At 37.5% G+C, this 15,199-nt stretch overlaps 1 protein-coding gene across 16 annotated transcripts in view; it reads left to right on the top strand.

Moving 5' to 3' along the window:
- Positions 1-15,199, top strand: part of MPDZ (multiple PDZ domain crumbs cell polarity complex component) — a 93,931-nt gene that overhangs the window by 64,846 nt on the left and 13,886 nt on the right. For 9 of the 16 annotated variants that reach the window (XM_021525556.3, XM_021525555.3, XM_021525558.2 and 6 more), the window contains 10 exons: positions 1,956-2,057; positions 3,250-3,321; positions 6,006-6,168; positions 6,778-6,974; positions 11,959-12,050; positions 12,313-12,403; positions 12,739-12,819; positions 13,342-13,434; positions 13,526-13,600; positions 14,938-15,115. In XM_021525556.3, the coding sequence (XP_021381231.2) occupies positions 1,956-2,057; positions 3,250-3,321; positions 6,006-6,168; positions 6,778-6,974; positions 11,959-12,050; positions 12,313-12,403; positions 12,739-12,819; positions 13,342-13,434; positions 13,526-13,600; positions 14,938-15,115 (1,144 nt within the window). The remainder of the gene's footprint in view (positions 1-1,955; positions 2,058-3,249; positions 3,322-6,005; positions 6,169-6,777; positions 6,975-11,958; positions 12,051-12,312; positions 12,404-12,738; positions 12,820-13,341; positions 13,435-13,525; positions 13,601-14,937; positions 15,116-15,199) is intronic. The other 7 variants (XM_021525571.2, XM_031507425.2, XM_021525567.2 and 4 more) reach the window with 2 other exon arrangements.

Below are 15,199 nucleotides of genomic sequence, written 5' to 3'. Positions count from 1 at the left end.
TAAGAGAGAGCCTGTGTGTACTTCAGAACAGAATAATGCAACTGGCCTGTGAAAAGATAGTGATAGTTTTGATAATGGGGAGTTACCCATGAAGTGTGTTTTTCATATCTATACCCCTCTGTGTATTTCCGAGTAAGAAGCAATATATTGATGTGATTATGGTCCCATAGTAGTGTTACAGCATTATGCTGTATGAAATGCTAGCTAGTTTCTGATAACTTAGCATCTTGGACACATTGATAAAATTCTGAATGGAAGTTAGTTGAAAAAAGGAAATAACAGAAAGAAAAGATCCTGTTACTTTAGGCTTTGATTTGAATTTTAAAAAATAGTTAAAGAGAGAACTCCCTTTATTTTAAGATTTGCTCTTCTTGTCCTAGACTGTGAAAAATGTATGCTAAACTGAACTGTTGAGGCCAATTCAAAAGGTCCATATTTTATCATAATAGTCAGTCCATATTAATACAATGCTGTTGCATGGATTAGTATCAGGACTAGTATTTTAGGAGCTGTGCCATCATGACAAAATAAAAAAGGCAAGATTTTGAATGACTGTAGCTGAACCTTTGTTTTACTAGGATTGTACTGTCGATATATGGAGTGTTTGTGATGCTTACTTTAATTGCCTAAAATTTCAACAAGATACATTTTAAAATTCTATGCAGATAACATAATTGGTAAAGTGTAATAGAATGATTATAGTAACAATTTACTTTCCACAAGCCTTTCTTTATAATATAAAATCAAATGAGAATCACATATGCAGAAAATCTTGTACCCTAGGGAAACAGCCTGTTGGCCTTGAATGACTTGACAGAGAAGAAACCTTGGTCATAGCTTTACTTTGTCACTGCTGAAGATACGGTAGAGCCAAGACATTTTTTGTCTTACTGATGGAATTGCTTTTTTGCAACATGGTATTTGAAAATAAATGTTTAGGAATGTGTTTACTATTTTCGGGAGCATTTAACAAAACAAATACTTCAAGAAATTTTTTAAACAGCACTATAACTTTTGATTAAATTACTCTTGTTATAAATGATCCTGGAAGGTTTTCACATTCCTGTCCATACTGTTTTCCAGCAGTTAAATTTAGAGGTAATTGCTGGATGGATACACCCAGTGCAGAAATTTCTTCTAAGTATACAGAGTATATTTCCAACCTACCATTTGAAATCAGAGCTGTTTCCTCCTTATTAAGCAGATTCTGATATCAAAATAGAATACAGTACAAAAACTGCATAAGGAATATAAATGGTCAAATTATATCCTTTTATCTGGTCTAAATGTGTAAACTTTTTCTGTTAAATCATAATGAGAAAGTACCTTGCTTCAGGGAAAGACCAGAGTATTTAGTTGCAAGAAACTATAAATTCAGGCAGTTATACATGCATATGCTCATATACAAAGTGTTTTCTGAAAGTTATTATTAGATACTAAATCTGCTTAGAGATGCCTAATATTACTGAGTCCTCACTTTTAAAAAATAAACAGTGAGTGTATTACCACAGAAGTTAAATCAAATTATCAGGATCTATGGTGTTCAAAATAATTCTAAACCCTACTGCATTATTACAGGTATTTGTATTCATCCCAACCCAGAAATCCACAATTTTCTCAATTAATTAATGTGTAAGAGTGTCCCATATGTTTGGAAAATATGTTTAAATATCGCAGCACATAAATGCAGCGTAATTCTGCACTTGATGTACTTTGTGGTGTAGAACAAGTGTGAGGATTGGTGCTTTTCCTCTCCTCTGATAGAGCATCAGAAACAGGGCAAATACAGTTTTGCCCAATTTCACATATCTATTGCAAGTGCAGAACGTGGACCTTGTTCGTTAGCTAACCAAACAATTAAATGAATATATTTTGGTGAAACACAAGCTCATGAGTGTAAAGGGTTCATTTAAAACTTTTTTTTTTGCTTAGTTTCTGTTATGCTTTCCTTTTAGAGCCCTTCCCTGCCTTTTCTGCAGAACAGTGTTTTCAGTAGGCCAGCTGTCTTCAGCAGCACTAACCCATTTGCTGATTCTTCTCAGTTCAACACTACTAAGGTTGGATGATGACACACTATCTTTTCACTCACCAAACATCCTCTGTGTGCTTCTTTCCCACTGCTGTCTCTTTGCGTTTAAATTCTTTCATACCAGTTTGAGTTATGTGCTGTGCTGATGAGCTTGAGAGCTCTAGGTAGTGAATTTAAAGACATAGACATGCATATACATAGAAGCTACAGGGAAGTTAAAAAATGCCAGCTCCATTAATCATAACCATTAAAGCTGATCTATTCAGAGCTACCAAAGGAATAGGCTTTCAATTATAAGATCAGTCCCTGACATGTGTCGTAAAATACCTAAGTGTAACTGTTTCATCAGTGTAAGGTGTTTTGCTGCTATGTACTTCTTTTTGGTTTTTTGTTTTGGTTATGACTTTCCAGCTTTGATATCTCTCTTTTATTTTTGCATTTAAAAAAACCCAACAAACTTGCAGCTTTTTTTTTTATGATGCTTCATGAAAATATTTTCCGTCTGCTTCTTGAAAACTCTTTACATGCACCATGAATAGGATACTTTGGAAATTTAAAAAAATTGCTCTTTTTTTGTAGATAGTGCATACTTCCTGCATGTTATTCACAATGAGAACAGCATTAACCTCTAATAAAAAAAAACTTTAATCCTAATATGCATGCATTTTTTATTTAATAAAATAATTTTTGCTGGTTTTACATCTTGGAAGTGATTGTGCCCTTTGTCCATTTTCCTATATTGTCGAAAATATTGAATGTGCAACAAACACTTATGATATGTGGTGTATAAATGCATGTGTGTTTTGAAATCTTTTTGTGTTTGTTACAGTTCTGAGGAAAGGGAGTAGACATGTAGCATAAATTATGACTTATGTTTTCTATATTTTCAAAAGTATTTCTGGAAAAACATTGCATGCATTCTAAAAGAAAACCTGATGATCCTGTAGTTTATGCATAATTCCTTTCTTAGCATTGAATATATAAGAAAGGCCTTTTGTCATCTCTTTCTTTTCTGAATTCAGATTCATGTGTAGTGAGAAACTTTGATGAATCAGGGTCCTTAGTAACCCCTTAATACTTTTGTCCATTTATAAATCAAGCTAATAAAGTTGTTGCAGTTAGTAAAACGAATCTGTAATTGAAAATGAGTTATTGGTTAATAATACTGTGTATTGCCAAAGACTCTATAACATGTGGATTGCTGTTTTCTGTTACTGTAGGAGGTATCGAATCCAATTAGGGTTACCTTCCGTTGTTCCCCAACTAACCCTTTTGCTCCCACACCATTCAAGGTTTGTCTTAATTCCCATCAGCCGGTCCTACTGTATGTGTGCTGTACATTTGTACATGGCCTGTGATACCTTCTGGACTACTGCTTCTTCCTCCACCTGTGCCTTCATTTTTTCAAGTTCCAGACTTGCTGCCATTTTCAGTATTTGCTTGGATGTGATCAGAGTGACCCTGGTAGCTAAATGAGTTCAGCAACTGTTGGACGCTTTGCTTTTTAAATGAAATACTGTGGTGTGGCACACTGAAAGTATTTCATGAGTTAAAGCCTTTTAGGTTTTTGTGTGTTGCCCGATTCAGGGAGCAAAAGTCTTATGTGTGTATAAACTGTGGGGACTGGCTTCTGCTTCTGGCTGTTCAAATGTGTCAGGCTGAGTTCTGCAGGCAGGACATGTTCCTGTCCCCCCAAATGGCATTGTAGCACAGTTTTTACCCTCCTACAAAGGACCTTTGCTTTTACTTTCATTTCAGCATTTCCTTAAACCTAGAAATGTTCAGATTATGTTATGTTGTTACACATTCACAAAAAAAATACATTTTTAGTACATAAAGATGCATTTTTTTATAAGTCTTATTATAGCGGCAGCAGTTAATAAGAATTAATCTGTTAGGAAGTAGCCCTACATCCACACCTTGCAAGTCTTCCAGAGGTTCTTCACACCAATATTTTGTTCCTTTTTTTGGTCATATTTTCTTTAGGTTTTGCTGTTCTTGGACACTATTGCTTGCAAACAGTACCTCTAAAGTAATATGTTAATTTTGGTTTTAAAAATAAAAAACTAAAGTTTGCTGATTTGATTTGATTTGATTTAATCTCACACTTGTACTGCATTTGTGTTGCAAGATAATGATAGTTGGGGAGGCTATGGGGGGTGAGTTTTGTCATATTTTTTCTCCTTTGTCCAGCAGAAAAAGGTAGTGATAGAGCAGCTTTGGTGGGCACCTGGCCACCAGACAGAGTCAACTGACTAAAACACCGTATTTCCTTATTTTTCCAGGATATTATTCAGCTTTAGTAAAACTCTAGGAAGACCTCTGAAAAAAAGAGTGTTTCTAGAACTTCTCTCCCTTTTGCCCCTCCTCAGTGTGGAGGTGTATTTCCAACTTTTCTTTTTATGCACACATGAATTTTTGATTGTGAAAAATAACTTTTTATGTTATTAGGTAGTGTTTATACTCCTCTCTGATTCTGGTAGGTGACAATGTGCTAGAATTTTGTTGCTTCAGTTTAGGAATGTTAGGTATTATCTTAGGAGGATGACATTGTCTTAGATAAATTATTTGCTTTGGGTCACTTCTCACACTTTTGACATTTAGTGACTTCTTAGTTAAATTTCTCAAAGAAGTTCCTAAATGAAAGGAAAATCTTCAAGCAGAAGCAGAATGAGAGAACTGAAATAGGGCATTTGCAATATCTTTATATCTTTGGAGTTACAGAGTGAAGATAAGTAATTTTTGTTTGACCTTTCTTAAGTTTCAAAATGACTGAACTGGTAACTTCCCAGATTTCTCAACACCTTAACACCAGTGTGAAAGCTGATAAAGTTTTCCAAGGTGTATGTTGTTATTCATTTCACTGTTGCCTCTGATGTAGTGATTATTACTGAGTGATTTTGGCACCTAAAGGCACCATCTGAGATACTGTGTTCAAACTTTCTGATGAAGTGAGTGAGAACCAAAACAATGAGAAAAAGGTTATGAAGCTAGGGCAACACACCTAAAAACTTAAAGGTTACAAAACCTTCATTTTCATTTAAAATTCTTGTTTCCTTCAGTAGCTGATCTGCTAAGTATCAAGGTCTCTTGGGCATACATAATCTAAAGAGTGATGATATTGAGAGAGAGATTTCTTGCTGACATGTTTACTTTAAGCAAGGCAAAATTATACAAATGTCACATAGTGAAATTCCTTATCAGAGTCCATATTCCTAAAGGAAACAGTCTTGAATGGAAGCTTTCAAGGCTGTGGATTTGGGCATTGGCATTTAACCATTATATGGAAGTAGACGTGTGTTTATACTCTTAACTTTGTGTGAATATGAATAGAGCACATCAAGACCAAAAGTATCTGTCTCTTGTGATATCCTCATTTATTTAATCTTGTAGGAAACTAGTAAATGAGACTGAAAAGGTCCATCACTATGGATTTCTTCAGTTATCATCTGCTTAATTTTGGTTTGTAACTGTCTTTTCAATTAATATGCCAATTGATTTTTTTTTTCTGTAGGTATTTTTGAAAGTGCCCAACTTTTTTTTTTTACTTTCTCTTTCCTCATATTTGGCTTCCTAAGCATATGATGGGAGGAAATTACATGTGATGACTCTTAAAAGTGAAATTGGTTATAAATCTTTTACAAATCTGGTATTAAAACAAAGGCACTTGAGTCTTCATACGAGGTTTTTTCTGAAACATAAAGTGGCACATAAAACTTTTCTGAATTGGGCTTTTACTGTGAATTGTTTGCTTCCAGATACATTTTGCAGTGATGTTTTTCTTATCTTGCCTGGTGTTTGTTTCTGTCTTTGATCTCTCCACCTTTCTGTGTGCTGTTATTAATTTAGAGTTTCAGCTGCTTGGTATTGAAACTTTGAAGCTATAGTCATTGCCATTTTGACATTTTTGTGTACTAGTTTGCCCTACAGAAAGCCTGCATCTTCTTAGCCACTTCATTTTTCTTATTCTCCACAGGCATTTGGTCAGTCTGATACAGAACCAGAAAAGACTCCACTTTGTAACTTGCCTGTGCCCCCTCCTTCAGAATTTTCAGGAATGAGCTCTGATGTCGCACAGTCATCTTCTATCAGAGTCCCAGAAGATGTGGAAAAGGAGGATGAGTTTGGTTACAGCTGGAGTAAGTTTTTTTTTCTTGTGATAATATTTTAAATGCTTAGTATTAAAATTGCATTTTAAAAGACACAGGTGTGGGGACATGCAATTTGACCTGCTTCTTTTTCATGTGAATCATGGTTTGGGTGCTAAGATTGCTATTTTAGTTGTGTTTGGTCAGATGCACATAGTAAAATATAAAATTAATTTCTTTTTCTTCATTGCACTGCAATTTTTTTTTTTTTCCTCCATGGTCCCAGTTCAATGTAGGACTACTTGAAGAATTTCAGTGTACTCCAGGTAACTGCTGGCAGTGATCAATGTGATAATATCTGTTACCTGAAAGTGTGACTGGAGAGAAGATAACTTCTTTCGTGTGTAAATTCTTTTTTAAGAAAAGTTATCATATTTTCTGAAGATATAAGGAAAACAAGAAGCTAGAAATACTATTATAAGTCACCTAAGGCTTAAAAGAAGTTTAAAAGAAGGTGTGGTTTACACTGAAAATTTAATCATTCGTTTTGGCCTTCTTCTGTCAGATACTGCACACTGAGCACTGATCTTGATTCTCTAGGTAACTTGCGAAACTTTCTAATGTAAATCCAACCTCTGCTACCCATACTTTTACATTTAGAAAAGATCGTGCAGCGCTATGGAACTCTACCAGGGGAGCTACACATGATTGAGCTGGAAAAAGGAAAGACAGGTCTGGGGCTTAGTCTTGCTGGTAACAAAGACCGATCCAGGATGAGTGTCTTTATAGTGGGAATTGATCCAAATGGAGCAGCTGGAAAAGATGGCAGGTTACAGATTGCAGATGAGTTGCTAGAGGTGAGTTTTTTCAATTTATACTGAAGTCCAAATGTATTGACTTCAAATAGCAGATTCTTGCTGAAATATGTATGCTTTTCAGTAGACTTTGAAATCCTAAGTTTATCCAAGTTCATATCACTATGCTATAAGATTTTCCCTTTGATCTTTGCCAAATAGGTGTAGCAGACTTTTTCCTGGTTATAATTACACTAAATTTTGGGTTAGATCCCTATATGGACTATTCTCTTAAGAGTTGGACTCAATGATCCTTATGGGTCCTTTCCAACTCCTACAATAAGATTCTGCAATTCTGAATGAAGATGTGTTGAATAGAAATGCAGGACAACAGCTGTTTCTGAGTTACTGAGACGTATGGAATGGTAGTGATTTGCAGACCGTGAAAAATATTGAAGTACTCCAGTCCATCCAGCTGTGGAGTACTCTAGACTTTCTAATTACTTCCCTGTTTGCTAGAATTGTGATAATAGGAGTATATTTTTATGTTGTGTAACACAGAATGCTGAAATTAAACTGGGGAAACAGGAACAGATCTATTTTCATTGTGGACTTCTAACTCATGGTATGTTTGGGTGCTGTTTTCAAGTGGAGTGGAGTGACCGAACCACTAAACATGCAACTAACATTTCAAGTGCATGTGTTAGCATAATTAATGTTTCTATATTTCCACAGTCCAGCTAATGATAATTGGAGATGTATTCTCTACTATAGCATTTCCCATTCTTTCTGCTAATAGTAGGTAACATTACCCTCACAGTATTGCTTTGTGTAACTTCAAAGCTATATGTAAAATTGTTTGAGGATGTACTGGTGAAATGGTACAGAGAGGGAATGGTGAATCCGAACAAAGATTGAGGGAGGCATTGAGAAAGTAAATTATATACTCTGGAATTTGCAGACTAGGAAAGAAATTAAGGGGTTTTTGGCACTGTGGACCAACTCTCATGGAGGGAACTTTGTTGCAGACTCCAGTATTGTGAGACGGTTCTCTTGAAGCATCTGTTTTCAAAATCCTGATGTGGAAGAGGTGGAATATTCTGAAAACATGTTGGCACATGCCTGTCTGAAGCTGTAGTCTTGTGATTTCTTGGTTACTGTCCACATTATAAACTTGCAGACTAATGCTAAGAAATTGCCTCAACCACCTCTGACAGCAGACATCTGAGCTTGCTCCCTATATTCCCAAGTAGTTGTCCATTAGCTATTGAGGGCCATGTCCCATCCCTCCACTTGGCAGCCTGACCATGTATTTTTCATAAGGCTGTGGGAAGCACTGGAGGGAGTGCTGCATTTGGGTTGTGAATTCCAGTGTAAACGACAGGGCTCAGGATCCCTATGACCATGCCTGGTGCACAGACCCTGCATAGGAGGTGATGGGTGTTATGCTGAGCACTCAGTACACTGTCTTGCATCTGCTACTTTCCTGTGTCTCTGCTTCTGTTAGTGTTACCTATGTGCATTTTACTGCTTTCCATTTGTGTAGGTCCAGACTGTCTGTCCTTTTTCAATCATTCTTCTTTTCTTGAGTTAATTTCAGCACTGTGGTTTTCCATTTTCAAGAAAAAATGCAACTAATAAAATATAAGCAAATAATGGCCTTAGTCTGCAAATTCACGTTGATAGCTCCTCTCCTGTCTGAATTGTAGGTGCTTCAAGTTGTTATAGTGACTAGTCTGCTCTGCCAAATAGAAAAAAGATTGCCAGGCCACATCTTCAGATAATAAGTGTGGAGTCCAGAGTGGCTTGGGTTGGAAGGGACCTTAAGGGTCCTCTACTTGCAAGTCTTCCTCAATGGCCTGGGTTGCCAACCACCAGATCAAGTTACTCAGGTCCCATTCAGTCTTGCCTTGAGCACTTCCAGGGGTGAAGCATCCACAACTTCTCTGGACAACCTGTTCCAGTTATCCTCTGGGTAAAGAAATTTTCCTGACATCTAATCTAAAACTTCCTGCTTTCAGTTTAAAACCATTTCCCTTTGTCATAACCATATCACCCCACATGAAAAGTTACTCTTCCTCCTTTTTGTAAGCCCCTTTTTTAGTTCTGAAAGGCTGCAATAATGTCTCCCCAGAATTTTCTCTTCTCCAGGCTAAACAACCAGAACTCTCTCAGCCTGTCTTCACAGGAGAGGCGCTCCAGCTCTCTGATCATATTCATGGCCTTCCTGTGGAGCTGCTCTGACAGATCCACATCTTTCTTGTGCTGAGAATTCCATAACTGGATGCAGTACTTGGTGTAGGGCAGAGTAGAGCTTCCTTGACCTTCTGGTCACACCTCTTTGGATGCAGCTCAGGATGTCATTGGCTTTCTGGGCTGTAACCCTAGAGTGCTGGCTCATGTCCAGATTTTCATTCACAAGAATCCCAAAGTCCTTCTCTACAGGGTTGCTCTCAACGTTCCCAGTCCATTCTTTTATCTGGGATTGCCCCAACCCAGGTGCAAGACCTGGTAACTGGACTTGTTGCACCTCATGAGATTCCCACAGGCCTACTTGATAAGTGTGTCCAGGCCTTTCCAGATGGCATCCCATCTTTATGTTGCATCAGCTACATCACTCATCTTCATGTCATCTGCAAATCTGCTGGGGGTGTACTCAATCTCTTCATATGTTTCATTGATAAAGATATTAAAGAGCCCCAGTTCCAGGACAGAACCCTAACTTGTCAGGCGCCTCCACTTGGACACACAGCCATTGATCACAACTCTATGGCTACTTCCATTCAGCCAATTCCTTATCCACCAAGTAGTCCAACCTTCAAATCTCTCTCTCTCCCTAATTTGAAGACAGGGACATTGTGTGGAACTTTGTCAAACCCCTTACAGAGCTTAAGTAGATGTCACTGGCTGTTCTGGCTGTCTCAGATCATCTCCTTGTCTTCTATGTGCCTTAACATTGCTTCCATGAGGATCTGCTTCATGATGTTCCCAGGTACAGAGATGGGGCTCAGTGGTCTGTGGTTTCCTGGAAGTTCCTTTCTCCGCTTTCAAGAAATGTGAGTGGTGTTTTCTTCCAGTCACTGGGCACTTTACCTGACCTCTGTGACTTAAGTAGGATGGAGAGTGCCTTGGCAACTGTTCAGCCAGTTTCCTCAGAAACTTGGATTGCAGATCATCTAACCCCATTGTCTTGTGGCCTATTCAGTTTCATCAAGTAGTCTCAAACTTGCTTTTTGCTTACAGTGGGAGAGACTTTGCTTCTCCCAACCCCCACCTAGAGGTTCAGTAACTTGAGAGATGTGAGAAGCTAGACTGTCATTGAAGACTGAGGTGAAGAACTTTTGGAGTTCCTCACCCTTCTCCATATCCATTGTCACCAGCTGTCCATTCTTGATTGTCAGGGTGGTACACTCTCCGTGGTCTTTCTGACCCCTTATATTTATAGAACCCTTTCTGATAACTCTTTGCATCCCTTGCAAAGCCTCTTCTGTGTCTTAATATTCCCAAATCCATCTCTATGTACCCATCCAAACCATATCTACGTACTCTTCCCAGATCATCTGTCCCTAGTTCCACTGGTATGCATTTCATTCTTACTCCTCAGTTTGAGGAGCACATCCTTGTTTAGTCATGTTGGTTTCCAGCTTGCCTAACTTGATTTCTTACACATGGGGATGGAGTATCCTCAAAAAATACCAGTGCTTGTGAGGTCCTCTGATCCTAAGGACAGTTTCTGAGGGACTCTCATCCACTATTTCTTTTAACAGCTGGAAGTCCATTATTCTAAATATAAGGGTCAGTTCTGACTCAGCATTTTTTCTAAGCTCATGTTCCTTGAGATCAATGATTTAACCAGGGCATGGTCACTTACAGCCAAGGCTGCCTCCAGTCTCACCTTTCTAACAAGCTTATCTGCACTGTGAGCACCAGGTGCAGTAGCACTCACTGCCTCTCTGGTTGGTTTGTCCAATAACAGGACTAGACAGTTGTACTCAGTGCACTCCAGGTGTCTTCTGGATTGCTTGCAGTCAGCTGTACCACTTTCCCCACAGACAGCAGGTGGTTGAAATCCCCCATCAGGATGACAGCATGTGAGCATGATGATTTCTGTATCTGAAGCAAGAAATCAACAGGCTCACAGATATTAGGCAACATGTGGTGGACCCCAGCTACAAGGTGTCCCTCACTGATGCTGTCCTTCATTTTTACCCGCAGGCTTCTAAGCTGCCCCTTCTTCCCAGCTTCTTTGTTCTGGGAAGGTTGTAGCCCTTGATTCAAATGTTCCAGTTGTGTGATTCATCCCACCAGGTTTCTATGAATCTAGCTAGATTATAGACTTTGAATTGCACCATTCTTGTGCAATCGAGGAACTGGTTTCAGTTCCTCTTGCTTGTTACCCATGCTGCCTGTATTGGTGTAGAGGCACTTAATCTGGACTATCAACCTCCTCAACTTTTAAGAAGCCCCCTTAGTTCATTTGGGTCAATTTTCAGTTTTCTCCCTGATTCTTCCTAAAGTGTGTTTCCAGGCTCCTCTCTGACACACAGAAGTACATCCCCTTCCCTCTTCCTTGTAAAATCTAATTTAAAACTCTGCTAAATGTACCAGTGTTCAAACTTCTGTGTATAAAGTCCCTGGCTCAGGGATTCAAAGTGCCTGAGATTCAATTAGGAATAGCAATCTCATTTCAGGATATAAGCAATTCATTTATTTATTATGGTTAGAATTTCCCATGGCCCTGCTTAATCGTATCATCAGTCATTAAGTGATCAATGGCAAGTGAAAATAGAAAAATAGATTAGGTGCCAAGACAACCCAATATAACTCAGAGAATGACATTTTTAGCACTGTGATGGTGTTAGTCTGAGGTCAAACTATAGTGAATATTTTTACTGAAAAACAGGAGTGAAAGTAGGACATAACATAACTTTTTTTTTATACAGTTGCTGTTTAGTCAGTGATGTGGAAATCTGTAAGGCTTAAAAATTAGTTTAAGTGTAAGGAATTAAAATATTTGGATAGATAATTGCTAACTTTCCTTATTTAGATAAATGGCCAAATCCTTTATGGAAGGACTCATCAGAATGCTTCTTCAATAATCAAATGCGCACCATCTAAAGTTAAAGTAATATTTATAAGGTATGTTCTGCTTAAAGGTTTGGCTGAAAAGGTTTAATTTTTAATGTGCTCAAGTTTCACACAGTGTTTATTATTTTTAATTTTGGTAACATAGATGTGCTTTTGAAGACAATCTTACTACTTGTTAAATGTCTTGCAGTTTTCTGTTTTGATATTTGTATTGTGATTACCACAAATTAAGAGCCAGACTTAAAATTGTCCTAAGAAATACAGGATGGTACTATTGCCTTCTTACTACATTATTTAACTGAATATATTGCAGAAACCAGGATGCAGTAAATCAGATGGCTGTTTGCCCTGCAAAGTCAGTAGAAGCTTCACAGTGTACTTCAAGGACACTTCAACATCAAGAGGTAAAGTAAATATTTTTCTTATTTGACCAAAATACTAACATTGTTCTGGATAGAGGAGGATCCTGTCTGCTTAGGAAATACAGTAAAAGAAAAGGAAACCCATAGAAAAACAAGTGAGATTTTAGTAAAGTTGCTAAACTTAGTACAGCTGTGATCAATTTTGTTTCGTTTTATATTCTTCTGTACTATGAAGTAATATTACCATCAACAGAGTTTTAGATGTTTAAGTGAAACTAGAAAATGAGCAGACTCACTTTAAATACTTGCACACTACTTTGTTTTGGTGCAAAGTGTTGGATATAGCTACTTACAGTTGCATTTTATTTTTCTCTTAGATTGACATCAGTGTTGCAAAACCAAGTGCATTTTCTGACTTAAGTTCATGTAAAAACATTCAGTATGTGGAACTTCCTAAGGTATGCACTGAGTTTACATAAGTCACATTTTTATTCAATAGTCATTCAATTTTGTAATGCTGTCCCTCTTACAGAAAACAGTCTCCTAGTTACTAGAAGTCAGAAACGAGATTTCTAGAGACCTACTTTTCCTGTTTGGGAATGGACCCCAAAGTTTTCCTCACAGAAAAACTGTTTTTCATTTGCTAATTGCTTTGTGTCTCTGGAAGAAGTATTCTCTTGTTCTATTAGCCCACTTTCTTGTAACCATCTACTGATGGATCCTCAGGTAAAGTCAATGCCCTAATTGTTCAAAGTAAAAACTGAATCACAGTTTACCTTGTAAGCTTCAAAGGAGTGGGTTTGAATTTAGAAGTGTTTCTTATTGATCTTGGTAGTCAGTTTGTTTGGCAGAATCTATTCCAGAAATAGTTTAAAACAAAAATATTTTTGCAATGTGAAACCTCAGACTTGATATGTCAGTGAGCTTCAATAGTCTTTAGTGATTGTTTAACCATTTGCATTTTTTTCTGTTTGTCCCAGGATCAAGGAGGCTTTGGAATTGCCATTAGTGAAGACGACACAACTAATGGAGTAGTTATTAAAAGCTTAACAGATCATGGTGCAGCTGCAAAGGTGTGAGAACATTTAAAATCTGATTAGGGAATGAAGAATATTTTTTGGAGTAGTATCCATAGTTAATATTTTTTATTTTATGTTTTTCCAGGATGGACGTATCAAAGTTGGAGATGTGATTCTGGCAGTGGATGATGAAATTGTTGTGGGATATCCTGTAGAAAAGGTGCTTCTGAAGTGTCAGGAATGTTGCAGAAAGCACACTGCTTAATGTAGGAGGTGATTGTGTCTTAAACTAGTGAGGTTCTCATGACCATACTTAATTTTCAAAACTGGCTAATAAAACCGAAGATCTGCAGGCACTGTTTGGATAAGGAAACTACTGCAAAATAAGCTAAAGCCTAATAAATTTACAGCTCAACTGTTACTTTACATGAATCCTCCTATCTCTGCTTCGAATGTGATTTTATTTTCCCTGTGGTTCAGACCTCACGACTGAGAGGCACTTAGTAGTGTGATAAAAGACATGAACTTCTGCTCAATAATGACTCTGCATAGGTAGTCCACTTTTAAGGTGATAGAACCAGTAAAACTAATATGCGTAAATTTGCACGAGTGACTTGTATCACTGGTAAATCCAGTCATAAACTATGCTTATCCATGGGAACTGTCTGTAGTAACAGTCTCATTATATTCCAAGCATAGTATTTCAAACCTTTGGAGAAAAATATCTCCATTCCTAAATAACAAGATTTATTTCTAGCTTCTAGCTCTGCAAACTCAATTTGGGTTCTGTAGTAAATCGTGGCTGTTTTTTCTAGCACCTATCATGCTACCTAGGAAAGTGATTCTTTAGGCATGAGTAGATTACTTTCTGTTTGTTAAAGGGCAATTAGGAGAGCATCAATCTTACTCTCTGATGTGCTGCTATCTCTGAGGCAGTAAATAAGTAAGAGATAGTGAAGTTGCCTGTAAGGAGGTAGGGTAGGTAATCTTTGTAAGAACAGAGACTGGGCAAGTAATTTCTGAAAATGTCTTTACTGAAATGTAAAGTCTCAAGAGGATTTGATGTCTTTTCTGTAAGATGGCAATTGATTTTGAAGGGTTTTCAGTATCTCTTTGAACTAGATTTTGCATTACACACTGGTGTCTGTCTCTCCCTTCCATAGTTCAGGTAGTATTTTCAGGCTTTTCTTCCAGAATAACAATTGCACATTTCTTTAGTTCACTAGATTTTTTGGCATTGACTTCTGTGAGATCAGAATTGGGCTCCACCCAGCATTAAAAGGCAGTACTTCTGCTTTTCTAATAATTGCTATACAATATAGTATTTTGTCTAGAGAAGCCACTGAAAGCCATGTTCTCATGTAGTATAGTTTGGCAAAGATTCGTGGAAAAGGTTTCTTAGAACAAACTTCAATATTTGTGTTTATTCCTTATGAGAAAACCTGCAAGATTTTGAGAAGTAGCTCCAGTTTGCAGAACTGTTATTCTGTTTTATTTTTGGTTTGCAACTGAACAATCCAGTAACAGTTTTCATAGGCTTTTCTCTTTATCATTCAGTTTATTAGTCTCCTGAAGACATCCAAATCTGTGGTGAGGCTTACAATCAACCCAGCAGAGACAGATAACCTGACTACAGCACCAGTCCCTCCCAGCACTGTCCCAGCAGAGAAGAGGAATATGCAACCACCAGCAGCTGTCCCCACTTCCAACTCACCAGAACCAGAAGCAGTCAAAAGTAATGTTTTCCTTATGTGTCTGCACTCACTGGGGTTGTAACATAAAAACAAAGACCCAACTTGTAAGTTTTCCCTTTTTGTAT

The sequence above is a fragment of the Lonchura striata genome, chromosome Z, assembly GCF_046129695.1.
Source record: "Lonchura striata isolate bLonStr1 chromosome Z, bLonStr1.mat, whole genome shotgun sequence".
Classification (NCBI taxonomy): Eukaryota; Metazoa; Chordata; class Aves; order Passeriformes; family Estrildidae; genus Lonchura; species Lonchura striata.
This window is presented reverse-complemented; position numbering and strand designations above follow the sequence as displayed.